We start from the raw sequence: 15000 nt of genomic DNA, 5'->3' as shown, positions 1-15000 counted from the left end.
CATGTATATATAAGAACTGCCCATAAAAAATGGTTCCACACTCACTTGGTCACCAAGAATAAAATTAATAGGCCTACTGGACTTCATCTGCCTACCCTATTCCTTGGTATTTTGGCCTAAGAGGTTTTTATTCTTACTTGCATGTGACACATACTCCCCCAAAAAATCAAGATAAGGTAAACAGGTGGTCAGGTGACTAAGTGCTTGCTAAACCACCTGTGTAGGAAAGATGTACTTGCCGATGGCAAAAAGTGTAAAATATAAGAACAGTGCTTGTCCCCAATGTCACTAGGTCTGTTGTTGAAACCATATGCATGGACAAGATCTGTTGATTTAGCAACTATTGTTTCACATTAATTTTTCTTCCTTTTTCAGCCGGTCCTGCTCTAACCGTCATGGCCTGATCAGAAAGTACTCTCTCATGATGTGCCGTCAGTGCTTCAGAGAATACAGCGGAGACATTGGCTTCAAGAAGGTGAGGGGCAGCTGTGAAAGTTGTAATTGTTTTTAGATTTCATATGCTTGTGTAAAGTAGATAATTCATATAACAGGTAACGGGTATTTTTATGGGTACTTTTATATGGATAGACAGGAGGAGGGGGGGGGGGGTATTTTTTTTAATGGGTGTCTTTGTCAGCAAGTTCAGTATGTTAAAATGTATTTGATATTGCAGTGTATATAGTGTTCATATATTTTTTTTTTAATGTTTCATACTTACTTGTGTACATGTGCTACACAGGCTTTATTTTTAACTATTTTTCTTTTTGTCAAAGAGGTACTAATTAATATTCTCTTCTCTTTCAGCTGGATTAATTTTTCTCTCCATATGAAATAAAAAAAAATCTAAAAAATCAAGCTGTATTATTTCAATATCCTTAACCTAGTAAAGCCAGTAAAAAAGATAACTGATCTTCAGTGATGTATCAGGTTATTATGGAGCGCTGCAGAAACTTAAGTATGTGAAGATAGCGAGTTGTTATAGAGATGTTAATTGGACATCATTAAGAATTACCACTAGTTTTCAACATATTTTTTCTTACTAAACCTGGTTCCTTTGGAAATTATATCTTTACATGTACCATGTAAATATCTGTACCTAGTAATAGCTGCTGTTTCAAGTTTATTGGGAAAAAAAAAAAAAAAATTAGTGACTTTCTTTCTCATAAATAACTTTATTTCATATTTTGTTTCTTGGAAGTTTCTTGAAAAATCAGTTGACTCCTAACTTTTCTGTCTTTTCCTACCACTTTGGTGTTGAGTGTGAATCTGTCAGGATGTTCTCATTCATGCAAGGAGCAGAAGAAAATGGAATAATTTAAGTGCACATTTTTCATATGACCATGCTCCTATAAGTTCAAGACATGGATTGTCAGTATTAATGTTGTTTACCAAGGACAGAAGTGATATAATGCAACAAGAGTACTTGATATGGAGGGGAGGTATTGTACGTTGTCAAGTAAAAAGACTATGAATTTCATAGATTTTCAAAATTGTAATTCACCAATAAGGAGTGCTTAAACATAATTTCCTCCCACAAGTCATGATTGACTGAAGGTTATAGTTATTCAATAACTTAGTGGTTTAGCTTGCTTTTGAACAGTATGGAAAGGAGCAGATTTAGATCTCAAGCTACAGCTGCAAATATATTTTGACACACGCAAACATTAACCCATTGGAGCTGGTTGACGTGATGACACGTATTGTGGTTTTTGCGTCAGACGCCCAGGATGAGCTATGAGGGCAAGCTGCGCGCTCGGTTGAGCGTCCAAGAATCTCTAGGCATTAGGCTTATGCGTTCGAGAACCCCGGTATTGCGACCGTGCAAAGCCAGAACGGCCCCAGCGTTAAAGGGTTAAAAGCAAATGCAGATATGACTAGTACAACACTTGCAGAGAAACAAGCTTTTTTTTTCAACAGAGTATCACATTTTAAACCTAAGTATGGTTGCCCCCCAACATAAAACAATTAACCTAAACTATTATACTATTTATCAGATGGTTGGCAAGTCAAGTCTGGTTAAACCAGGTTGGTGCTGGTAGAATGAAAAATACTATCTTTGTAGGTGCTGTGTGCTCCATATAAACTCAAAACAGGACAATGTCTGTACCTTTGCTAGTTGTAGGATTGGACATTTTTGCACTAGTGCTGGTTAATGTTTAAAACCATTGTGTTCAATGGTATGGATCCAGTACAAGGCTGTGATGTAATGTATGTTTTAGGAGTTTCTGGCCTTGTAAGAGTAGAAGTTAAATATTTGCATTTTATACACACAACCATTTGGTACTGGCCTCCCCACTTCCAACTTCATCTTGCCTGCTAATGACCTTATATGTTGGCACAGCAGTAAAATTTAAAGTAATCAATCAACCAAGTTCAACTTGTATCTAAAACTTGTACCAGGTCAAGTAGGGCCACATTTCGAGTCACATTAGCATCATTTAATTATGACCAAATTTTGGTAAAAGGAAAGAAAGGTGAGAAATTGCTGAATGAAAACTATTTGGTTTGAAATTATTGTGTATGAAAATATTTGTGCTAAGAACTTGTTAAAATCTTATTTTTAGCAAATATTTGCCTGGACCTTAAGCAATGATTGTGTGAGTGCTTAGTTAAGCATTTGCATTTACATCATGCACTTCTCTATAGTAGTTACAGGGATGTGCATCATTCATTTAAAAATGTGTTAAGATATACTTTTCTCCATACCTTCACACCTCTGAGTATATCCTTAAGGTCGAGTCTCAAAAATAACGGTCGATATTCAAAATATTTTTATAGCATAGAAAATTGATTTTGATATGTAAATAAAGGCATAAGAAAATAAATGTAAACCTGACCCAATATGGGATAAAGATCCATTTGAAGTGCTGACTTACGAACGTGAAAAAAATACTAGTAATAGCAAAAATTATATTGAACTTTGCTGTAGTTTTCCATCATTATTGTTATTTTTTTTTTTTATGCATATTCTCAATCATTTACAAAAGGAAATAATCTCTTGCTACAAAAAATCACCATGAATCTCCTCTCCTTAACAGTGAAAACCTCGCACAAAGGGATGAAATAGTTGAAGAGAAACTAATGCTTTAAAAAATATTTTTAGAAGGATGAGGATAAGCCAGATTTGCAGAGCAGATGCTGTGCCAGGCTTGTATGCAGAGGCGAGTCTGCAATGAGTTCAAGAAGACACCATCAAAAAAAAAAATCACATGACCTCACTTCACTATTTATCACTTTTGATTGTTTACTAATTATTTTGGACTTGCCTTACCCTCATTGCAATCTGTACTAGCAGAAGGGATCATTTGATTAGTTCTTTTGAGACAACTTTAAGCCTCCACACCACATCAAGGTGATCCCTGTTTGTGAGTTCCCCCCCCCCCCCTTGCTGCAGTCTGAGGGTATTTATTGCCAGATAGTGAGTGGCTGGGGGTATTGGAAGGTGTGGAAACACCTTTATAATTAATTATGAAGGTGAAGAGAGAGAAGGAAGTGGAGGAGGAGTTGGAGAGAGAGAAAGAGATTAGTGTGTTCATTGCTATTATTGTGATTTTTGATTACTCTAATTTTCTTTCATCTATTATCATCATTAACAATATTATTATTCTCCCCTCCCTTATTATGCTCCCCCTCGCGAACATCGCATGCAGGAGGACAAAGCAAATCACAATGAAAGTATGAAATTTGTAGAGGTACAACAATCCCCACACACTTCCTGTTCTGATCAGCTGGGCCAGTGGTTGAGTGTGCTAACGCGTGAAATAATCAATCTATAATATTGTTAATTTGGCGAAATTTACACATAAATAACATATTTACCACAAGAACGCGAGTAGCATGCATGCATGTCGTGATTGGCAAGGGTTGGGGAGTAAAAAAAAAAATCAAAAATAAAGTAATTATGTCATAGTACGGATGGATGTTGCCAGTGACATATGCTTTTTTTTTTTCACCACCGCAAAAAAAAATAATAAAAAAAAAATCACATGACCTCACTTCACTATTTATCACTTTTGATTGTTTACTAATTATTTTGGACTTGCCTTACCCTCATTGCAATCTGTACTAGCAGAAGGGATCATTTGATTAGTTCTTTTGAGACAACTTTAAGCCTCCACACCACATCAAGGTGATCCCTGTTTGTGAGTTCCCCCCCCCCCCCCCTTGCTTCAGTCTGAGGGTATTTATTGCCAGATGGTGAGTGGCTGGGGGTATTGGAAGGTGTGGAAGAGATTAGTGTGTTCATTGCTATTATTGTTACTCTAATTTTCTTTACTATTATCATCATTAACAATATTATTATTCTCCCTCCCTCTCGAACATCGCATGCAGGAGGACAAAGCAAATCACAATGAAGTATGAAATTTGTTGAGGTACAACACCCACACACTTCTGATCAGCTGGGCTAGTGGTTGAGTTGCTAACGCGTAATAATCAATCTATAATATTGGCGAATTTACACATAAATAACATTATTTACACAACGCTAGCATGCATGCATGTGTGATTGGCAAGGGTTGGGGGGAGTAAAAAATCACAAAAATAAAGTAATTATGTCATAGTACAGATGGATGTTGCCAGAGACATATGCTTTTTTTTTTCACTACTGCACAAAAAAAACAAAAAACTCACGACCTCACTTCACTATTTATCACTTTTGATTGTTTACTAAATATTTTGGACTTGCCTTACCCTCATCGCAATCTGTACTAGCAGAAGGGATCATTTGATTAGTTCTTTTGAGACAACTTTAAGCCTCCACACCACATCAAGGTGATCCCTGTTTGTGAGTTCCCCCCCCCCCCCTTGCTGCAGTCTGAGGGTATTTATTGCCAGATAGTGAGTGGCTGGGGGTATTGGAAGGTGTGGAAACACCTTTATAATTAATTATGAAGGTGAAGAGAGAGAAGGAAGTGGAGGAGGAGTTGGAGAGAGAGAAAGAGATTAGTGTGTTCATTGCTATTATTGTTACTCTAATTTTCTTTACTATTATCATCATTAACAATATTATTATTCTCCTTCCCTCGCGAACATCGCAGGAGGACAAAGCAAATCACAATGAAGTATGAAATTTGTTGAGGTACAACACCCACACACTTCTGATCAGCTGGGCTAGTGGTTGAGTTGCTAACGCGTAATAATCAATCTATAATATTGGCGAATTTACACATAAATAACATTATTTACACAACGCTAGCATGCATGCATGTGTGATTGGCAAGGGTTGGGGGGAGTAAAAAATCACAAAAATAAAGTAATTATGTCATAGTACAGATGGATGTTGCCAGAGACATATGCTTTTTTTTTTCACTACTGCAAAAAAAAAAAAACAAAAAACTCACGACCTCACTTCACTATTTATCACTTTTGATTGTTTACTAAATATTTTGGACTTGCCTTACCCTCATCGCAATCTGTACTAGCAGAAGGGATCATTTGATTAGTTCTTTTGAGACAACTTTAAGCCTCCACACCACATCAAGGTGATCCCTGTTTGTGAGTTCCCCCCCCCCCCCCCCCCCCCCCCCCCCTTGCTGCAGTCTGAGGGTATTTATTGCCAGATAGTGAGTGGCTGGGGGTATTGGAAGGTGTGGAAACACCTTTATAATTAATTATGAAGGTGAAGAGAGAGAAGGAAGTGGAGGAGGAGTTGGAGAGAGAGAAAGAGATTAGTGTGTTCATTGCTATTATTGTTACTCTAATTTTCTTTACTATTATCATCATTAACAATATTATTATTCTCCTTCCCTCGCGAACATCGCAGGAGGACAAAGCAAATCACAATGAAGTATGAAATTTGTAGAGGTACAACACCCACACACTTCTGATCAGCTGGGCCAGTGGTTGAGTTGCTAACGCGTAATAATCAATCTATAATTTTGGCGAATTTACACATAAATAACATTATTTACACAACGCTAGCATGCATGCATGTGTGATTGGCAAGGGTTGGGGGAGTAAAAAATCAAAAATAAAGTAATTATGTCATAGTACGGATGGATGTTGCCAGTGACATATGCTTTTTTTTTTTCACCACCGCAAAAAAAAACAAAAAACGCATGACCTCACTTCGCTATTTATCGCCTTTTTGATTGTTTACAAATTATTTTGGACTTACCTTATCCTCGTTGCAATCCTTACTAGCAGAAGAGATCATTTGGTCAGTTCTTTTAAGAGAACTGTAAGACTCCACTCCACATCAAGGTGATCCCTGTTTATAATTATTATTATTGCTGCAATATTAAGCAAAATTAGTTTCACTTAACATCCAAACCTGATATGACACCACTTTCTTCTAGCTCCAGCAGAAGAGAGAGAGATCTTTGAATGGCATCCATCCACAGTATCCAGCACATACTATCTTTATAGAGCGATGGCAGACAGCACATTGCCGACATCTTGCTCTAAAGTAATGCTGATGAAGGATGTTCAGGCAGAACAAAATGAGGAAGGTGATTAAAACCATGCCCAGTGTCTACAAGATGCCTTTGTGCCAGTAGGGGTGCCTTTTACTGTGGCACTCACAGTCATAAACACAGGCTTCCTTCCTCTTCCCTACCTCTTCATGATATTTTCATTGTGGATGGTTATATTTTTCATATTCGTTCATGACCGTACACGAATACAAAAAAATAAAGTTGCCTTTTGTCCTCCCATAAAACAGCAATACTTCTATCACACTGAGTATAAAGAAAATCCTGAGCTGATGTGGATCTTATACTAAAATTTTAATCAACTGCAGCAATGATATGACACACACCTGTAAGTTTCTCAATGCAATAAAACAAAAATGGCTCTAGTTTTACAACCAATGACTCAAAAATAGTGGGAAAAGTCAAGGTATGTTGTGTGAAGCTACCTCGCTCTGAAATAAAACCCCTTCTGGAGATTAGGCAAGCAATCTGCAATGGGTTAATTTGGCTTCATGATTTTCATCCAACAAAAATAAAAGATATTAAGCAATCCATGCAAAACTGACTGAACTGTAAATATAATAGGATTGGTAAAAGAGTGTTTTCCCATTCACTTTAAATTCATATATTGAATATATTGCACACACTTTCGGTTATAAATATTTATATAAACATCTCTCCTTTAAATTCCATTAAATTTTGTCTGATCTTTGGGTAGTGACTCTTAACCCATTGCAGACAGGGATAAATTTGCTTGCCCAGCCTCCAGGATAGGTTTTATTTTAAAGAGAGTGCTTGAAGCAATATAATTTGAATCTTCCCACTCTCTTTCAGTCATTCATTGTAAAACTAGAGCCTTTTTTGTGTTTTATTGAGTTTTGAGACATATGTGCCATATGACAGGCTCTATCAATGCTGCAGTTGACTAAAATTGAAGTATATGATCCATATTAGCTCATTATTTTCTTTATACTCAGTGTGATAGAAGTATTACTGTTTTATGGGAGGACAAAAGGTAACTTTATTTTTTCGTATTTTTGTGCTGTCATGAACGAATACGAAACATATAACCACCTACAATAAAGATAACAAGAAGAGGTAGGGAAGAGGAATGAAACCTGTGCTTGTGACTGTGAGTGCCACAGTGAAAGGCATCCATATTGGCACAGGAGCACATTTTAGACACAGGATATGGATTGAGTCACCTTCCTCTTCTCGTTCTGCCTGTACATCCTTTATCGGCGGTACTTTAGAGCAAGAGTTCATCAACTTAGTGTGTGCCATCGCTCTATAAAGATGCTGCTTGCTAGAGACCGTGGATGGGTGCCATTCAAGGCTCTCTCTCCTGCTGGTGCTAGGAAAAAGTGGTGCCATCTAGGTTTTCGACGTTAAGATAGCACAATATTACAGTAATTATAGTAATTATGACTGCAGTAGCCATCATCACTCATTCCTTTTTCATAGTAAAATAAAATAGCACAGTGATCCAAAATCCCCAAACGTCATGTACTGTGAGACAACGCGGAAGCCACGTGGCCTAGATGCTATGAAGACGAAGCGGCAACTCTTCATGGCGTCCCTCTAGGTCAAGATAAAACGGGCCGACCTCAGGTCATTCGCTCTCTCTAACCGACCTCGCCGGCAGACACACCTGGCCTCGCCTCGGAGAGGCGCCGTGAGCGCCGGCTCCCCGCCCCGTCCGCGAGACACGCACCAAACAGGAGACATCCGAAGCCATCGATACCAGTAATTATTTCCCTATAACCGTGCCGATATTCGCCCAAAAAAGGAATCAAGAATACCAGACTTTGGCTTCAAAAAACCCTTTGTGAGTAACCGCTCACATGTACGTCGTGACGCCTGTCGTCAGGCCAAAGCTCCTATGTCATGTATGTCATGACACCCATCTGCAATGGTTTAAATGAGACACACTAAAAATGGATGAAGGAACCCGATAGACCTCAACATAATTACACAAAGGTTCTTATGGAACTCTAAATTTTATATGCACTGTCAAAAGCTCCCACAACCACTACTTTCAAATAACTAATAGTATTTTTGCCTGAAGGGTAACATCATGACGAACATGATGATAGTCATCATGCCATATTTAACATTGGAGGAGAGTTAATTTTCTTTATTGTAGTATGAGCAATAACTGTTTAGTGACTATAATAAAATGGGTTTAGTTTAAAATCCAAAACATAAATGGCATCACTTTCTCCAAGCACCACCTGGAAAGAATGCCTTGAATGGCACCCATCCATGGTCTCTAGCAAACATTATCTTGAGAGAGCAATTACACAGCAAGATGCCAATTTCCTGCTCTAAAATACCGGCAATGAAGGATCTGCAGGCAGAAGGAGAAGAGCAAGGAGACTCAAACTATACTCAGTGTCTACAAAGTACCCGTGTCAGTTAGGCTGCCTTGTGATGTGGCACTTACAGTCAAAAGCACAGGTTTCCTTCCTCTTCCCCATCTCTTCATGTTAGCTTCATTTTGCATTATTTTTTTTGTAATTGTTTATGACTACACAAATACAAAAAAGAAAGTTGCTGTTTGTCTTCCTATAAAATAACAATACTTCTATCACATGGAGTATAAAGAAAATAATGAGCTGATATTGTCCCTATATAGCAATTCTAGTCAACTCCAACACTGATGGAGCTTGCCATATAACAATAAAGTAGAACACGAAAATGGCTCTAGTATTATAATGAGTGAAAGAAAGAGTGTGAAAGGTAGTCATAGGTCACGTGAAGCTCTGCAACAAAACCCATCTGAGGTGCCACATAGGTGGTACTAGTGCCTGTCCTGGAGACTGGGCAAGCAAATCTATTCCTGTTTGCAATGAGTTATCCCAAAACTATGAACTTTCGACTTTTGGCCATACTCATGCTCTACCATAAATGACAAAAAATTAAAGTTCTACAGAAAAAGAATTCTGAAGATGTAAATACATGACACATTTCACACATGATAAATCCCTCTTGCAAATGCTATATATAGAAGTAGTAATCAGGTTAAAGATTTGAGTTCAGTGCTGTAAGAAGAAAACAAATATTTCATTTAAAATAATAGATTACACCAAGTGAAAAGGAAAAAATAAGCTGAACTTTTGATTCACAGGTAGAACATTATATACCTGATCTCTATCATATTGTTCTGATCCTAATTCCAAAGATTTCTTTTATCTTTTTATCTATCCTAATGACGTATAGAGGCATAGTAGAAAGTACTGGGTTTCATGGTCTCATTTCCTTACTAGTCTTAGAAAAGTAGTAAAGTTTTGAAAGTCTTGTATGCATCCATAATAAATTTCATCTTAGGGGGCTGATACTTACTGCAGTAATAATTGAAAGAAAATATAATAAAATTTCTGTTGCAGTTGGGTACAATGAAATACATGCCACACAGGTTTTGCCTTGACAATGGATGACATCACATACATGTCATGGCATATTTGATGTTAGGGGAGAGTGGATCACTGTGTTTCTTTATTACACTATGAGTAATAACTCTATTCAATGACTCATGTGCCAGATGCATTAATAATTGTTAAAATATTCACCCAAGGTTTAGTTTAAAATTCCAAACAAATGTGGCACCAGCAGGAAAGAAAACCTTGAAGGGCCCCCATCCAATATCTCTAATAAGCACTATCTTCAGAGAGCAATGACACACAGCAAGATGCCAACCTCTGGCATGAAAGTATCAGCGATGCAGGATGTGCTGGTAGAATGAGAAAAGTAATTTAGACCAGGTGCAGCATCTACAATATGCCCCTGTGCCATTATGGCTTCTTTTTGCTGTGGCACTCATAGTTGTAAACAAAGGTCTCCTTCCTCTACCCCACTTCTTCATTTCTTTTTATTAGAGATGATTATATCTTTTTGTAATTGTTTCCAAAAGTACACGCAAGCAATTACAATACAGTTGATTTTTATCCTCCCATAATACTTCTATCAAAATGAGTATAATGAAAATAATGAGCTGGTGCAGACCCCATACTACAGTTTGAGTCTCCCACATAAACACTCAGATGGCACATATAAGTCTCGGAAGTAAATGAAAGAGTATGAAAAGTTATATATCGGGTGAAGCTCCCTCTCTCTGAAATAGACCTATCAGGGGTGCTTTGCAGGAGGCACTAATATCCATCCTGCAAACCAATCAAGCAAACCTATCCCCAACTGCAACTGCTTAATACCTAGAAACAGCACTGAGACGCATTTCCCTCATCTCACTCTATTACTCTTATTCTAATGTGTCTAAAATGCATTCAAGATTATGAAAAGAGACAAAGAACAGGTCTTTGGCTAACCAAAGCAATCAAATAGTAGATCCATATGGTATCCAGTCACTAATATTCAAACTAAGTCTTACATACCATACGCAGCATGTACTCATTACTAAGCTAATACTATAGTTGAATAGCTTGTAACACATTAACCCATTTGCACTGGCTGACTTGCTATCACGTTCAGTGTTTTTTGGGTCAGACGCCGGCAACGAGTTATTTAGTCAAGGCCGGCATGCCAGGTGATAGGTCATACAGCACTCGCTCGTGGCTAGTGCATCCAAGAATCCTGAGGCGTTAGGCTTATGCGTTCGAATACCCTGGCATTCCAACCATTTAGAGCCAAAATAACCCCGTTGTGAATGAGTTAAATTGAAAAAGGCTAATGATTGTCTGGAACCTTACCCTGAAGTGCCCAAACCTACCATGGTATTATTAAAAGGTAAGATAAAAAATAGTATAAATTAACAGAATCAAACAATCACTTTTATCCTTAGTGTCAGTTACACAAAGTATCACAGTATCTTACCCAAGGCGTGCCAAGGCAGCAATGCCACGATGCGTAATTTTAGTGCAATGGCTGATGTCTAGATGTTGGAGACTTGAAGAATATTGGCCACAGATGCGATCAATGCACCAGTCATCAATGTGGGGGCAATTTGCAACACTCAGCCACGTCAACTTATTTAAATTATCTGATGATGCAAAGATATACAGATTAAATTGAGTAGATTTACATCCTAATGTTGAAAGCTACATGTACAAGGTTACTCTAAATATATGAACACAGAAACATTAAAAAATCATAAAAATTATTATTCAACTTTATTTATCAAGATGAGCAACAAGAACAACAAAATTATTTGGGAGATCAATATCCTAATATCCTAAAAAGCACAGGAGGAATAAAAGGTTAAATATATTGAATATAAGCATTATATTATAAGCAAGATTTTTACTCACTTAAACACTCTATTCCCTCATAAAGAAGATTTGTCTTTGAGGCATCAATGGCTTCAATTACAAGATTTGCATTGTAATGACCAGGCAAATCATACTCTTCATTTTCATCTTGTTGCGTCCATTCTTGGCTGCCTTTAAATCTGACCTTGCCTCCCCGATGGACCATGAAATGTGCAGCAGCCAAGTCAAAGCCAAGGGCTGCTACACGGTCTTTTCGGAACCTGTAAACACAAGAAAATCAGACATTTGTATTGACTTCTTTCCACAGTTCAGCAACAGTACATTGATCTTCATACAATAAGTTTAAATACACCCCTAAATAGTTTAATTTCTAAAATACATACATATACATTTCTGTACTAATACATATACGTTATAAAATTACACTAGACAACCTACAAACAACAGCATTTACAGCCCTGAAAACGAGCTATCCAGGTAGAATTACAGTTTTGGACATACAAGTATTATAAGATAAAGAGTGTATGAATCAACAGACATGAATTTTAAGACCTAACATGGATGTCAAAAATAAAATTTTAAATAGATAAACACCGCGATAAACAAGATCACTGCAAGCTGCACACCGTTAGTGCTTTGAGAAAGACCAACAATTCTCCACCATATTCCTTCTGGTAGGATAGAGAATGGCTAGCTGCTAATAAGACAAAAAAATCAATAGGAAGTCCATAATCCTTAGATATGGTTATGGTGAGGAAAGGTAAGTCCCAATTTATATTGTTTCATTTGTCTTATAAAGAAAGAAAAAAAATCATCAACAATATGCGATGGCTATGACACCTGAGGAAAAAGTGTTAAACTTGTCAATCTATTGATTTCATGTACTATTTTCCAAGTACACTATGCATGTCCAAAACTAATTACACTGCTATCCTTCCTTTTGTGCATAAACTTGATCTTTACTGCTACCCCTATTCATATTCACATGTAATATTACTTCTTCCAGTTACTCTTGAAGTGTATCAGATATTTGATACTCAATCCATAAATTCACCAACTGTTAAAAGTTTCAAATAGGTAACATCAGAAACCTGCCATTATATATCGATAATTGTTTCAAAATGCAAACTTTATAAATGTATCCTAACATTTGTCAATATATATCTAAGATAAGGCTGCCCCTGTTATGATAAAATAATAGAATTTTATGTTTGAGCATTTCTTATACCCAAATCTGAATAAAAAGCCTTACGTTTGATCATTTTCCTCCCTTTTTTGCCTCGCCTTCTTTAGCCATTTCTGCATTGTTTTGGGACGAAGATCAATACCCTTCTGCAGGCGATGAACAATGTCAATGGTTATTCCTCTTTCTGGGGCAAAATAATGGAAGAAGCTTTTCCACTCTCCTTTTGGTGCTTCTTCTCTGAAATGAAAGAAGTATAAAAAAAGGTTCTATTCAAATTCAATCTGAATTATCTGTATGATTTTATATTATATAAAATTTAACATGCTGTATCTAGTATACATAAACCATATGCAGGATATTCACCAAAAAGAATATCATCAAAATGTAGATGTTCTTCAAACTGTAACATCTAAGAATTTGCATCGGCATTACAATAACAAATTCAGCCTTACTCTGCATGTCTTATGCACTGTCAGAATGCACCCAAATACAAATAGATTCTTCCCAAAAAAGATATTGTTTTTAAATATATGCACCTTATTTCCTTAGAGGAAACTGCACTTGATGTTCAAGATAATTTTTAAATAATTGTAAATACTTTCTCAAGTCCTGTGATAAGTCTGGATGTGAGATAAAAGAGGATGTAAATATCTGATACTCAGTGCTATTCAAGCAGTGATATATAGAGTCTTTGACTTTGCTGTGAAAAATATGCCACTAGATTCAAAGTGATGAAGATTTAGATATTTTGAATCTTAATGGATGTGGTCATATGCAGCTGATATCCATCAAGAAATACATGATTTCACTTCGCCACAAATGTATAGTAACAAGATGAATAGATGGACAACAAGATAAGGACAATGTAACTGAATACAATTAATTCTCTTAACCAAGTAATCATTATTATCAGTCAACCACACCAAAGAGCCTTTTTTACATTAAACTTATTGCTGAAAAAATGAACACAAAATATGCCCCATTATTTGCATTTTCTTACTTCTCTGGTGCTGTAGTCCAGCTCTCCTTTTCCTTCTCACCGCGGCCGACCGCAGCTGTGGTTGAGAGACTTCTTGGCACGAGAGACCCACTCACTTTCATACACTGTACTAATCTCAGTCTCCCAATCATCTTGCTGCCCTTTCTTAATCTTCAGCTTATCCTCTGAAATATATCAAAAGCATTGTATAATACAAACTTTACAAATTTCCCATTATAAAATTTCCTGAGTCTTTTACTATGTTTAATCTAACTCAAAAATAGGGCCAAAACAGAAATTGAAATTGCAAATGTGACTAAGACTAGGAGTAAACCTGAAATAAAAATTAATAAATTGAAAATGAAACCAAAGTCCTAGCTGCTACTGAACCTCTATCCAAGATTAAGCAGTAAATTTAGAAAAAAAATATGCAATCACAAATTTCAGGTACTTGACTACAGTAGTTGGAAATTGTTATAATATATAACTTTTGTGGCAGTGTTAGGAAATTGTTGTGGTCTCCATGCCATCTGTGCTCAAGTTAAGGCCAACAAACATTCCCACATATACTCTTGCAAGATTGAATTTGAATTGGTACTTTACTGTACAGTAAATCACCATGAGAGCCTACAATAATTTTAGTGGCACCTGGCATCTGCACTACGGTGGGTGCAGATGGGCCTTTTAGGACACAACGCTCAATTGAAGTGAATCAAACATTTTGATTAGTTGATTGAAATGGTTAATATTTATATCATTAGATATTGCCTTTATTCGTAATTTGCATTTAGAGGAGAATCTTTCAAAAAATAATAACTCACAAATATATAAGTAACTTTTTTTATACTAATGGATTTCTCTTATCCTCTAGTATTCATATACATAGCAATTAGCATGTGGATACAACCCTATATACAACAATCTGGGCTCCAATAGTAGGGAAAAATTATATATATTTTTGTGCTTAATAGTCAATTTCCAACAAGGATTGTCTGATAAATTATTAAACTAAATCTACATATTTTCATTGCTAATAGTCCATTCTTCATATTTTAACCACACAATTTCATTGTCAACCCATTGCGGACAGGTGTCATGACATAAATGACACAGAAGTTTTGACCTGATGACAGGCGTCATGACATAAATGACGTTCAGGGATTTTGGATCACTGTGCTATTTTATTGTGCTATGAGT

The 15000-nt window shown here is 36.6% G+C and overlaps 2 protein-coding genes across 3 annotated transcripts in view; one reads left to right on the top strand and one right to left on the bottom strand.

The window, feature by feature from the left end:
- RpS29 (ribosomal protein S29) overlaps window positions 1-1144 on the top strand; it is a 2946-nt gene extending 1802 nt beyond the window's left edge. The window contains exons 2-3 of the mRNA XM_086532985.1: window positions 376-475; window positions 805-1144. Of these exons, the coding sequence (XP_086389111.1) occupies window positions 376-475; window positions 805-813 (109 nt within the window). The 3' untranslated portion in view covers window positions 814-1144. The remainder of the gene's footprint in view (window positions 1-375; window positions 476-804) is intronic.
- A 5079-nt stretch (window positions 1145-6223) lies between these two features.
- The window catches only part of LOC122255010 (distal membrane arm assembly component 2), a 10135-nt gene continuing 1358 nt past the window's right edge, over window positions 6224-15000 (bottom strand). For both annotated transcript variants that reach the window (XM_086532798.1, XM_086532799.1), the window contains exons 2-5: window positions 13825-13988; window positions 12891-13061; window positions 11678-11898; window positions 6224-11409 (exon numbers count right to left, since the gene is read on the bottom strand). In XM_086532798.1, coding sequence (XP_086388924.1) covers window positions 11240-11409; window positions 11678-11898; window positions 12891-13061; window positions 13825-13955 — 693 coding nt within the window. In that variant the 5' untranslated portion in view covers window positions 13956-13988 and the 3' untranslated portion in view covers window positions 6224-11239. The remainder of the gene's footprint in view (window positions 11410-11677; window positions 11899-12890; window positions 13062-13824; window positions 13989-15000) is intronic.

Source organism: Penaeus japonicus, unplaced genomic scaffold (assembly GCF_977035675.1).
Source record: "Penaeus japonicus unplaced genomic scaffold, GWHDUDI00000001_assembly GWHDUDI00000038, whole genome shotgun sequence".
NCBI lineage: Eukaryota > Metazoa > Arthropoda > Malacostraca > Decapoda > Penaeidae > Penaeus > Penaeus japonicus.
The sequence above is the reverse complement of the archived record's forward strand: the minus strand, read 5'-3'. Positions and strand labels throughout refer to the sequence as shown.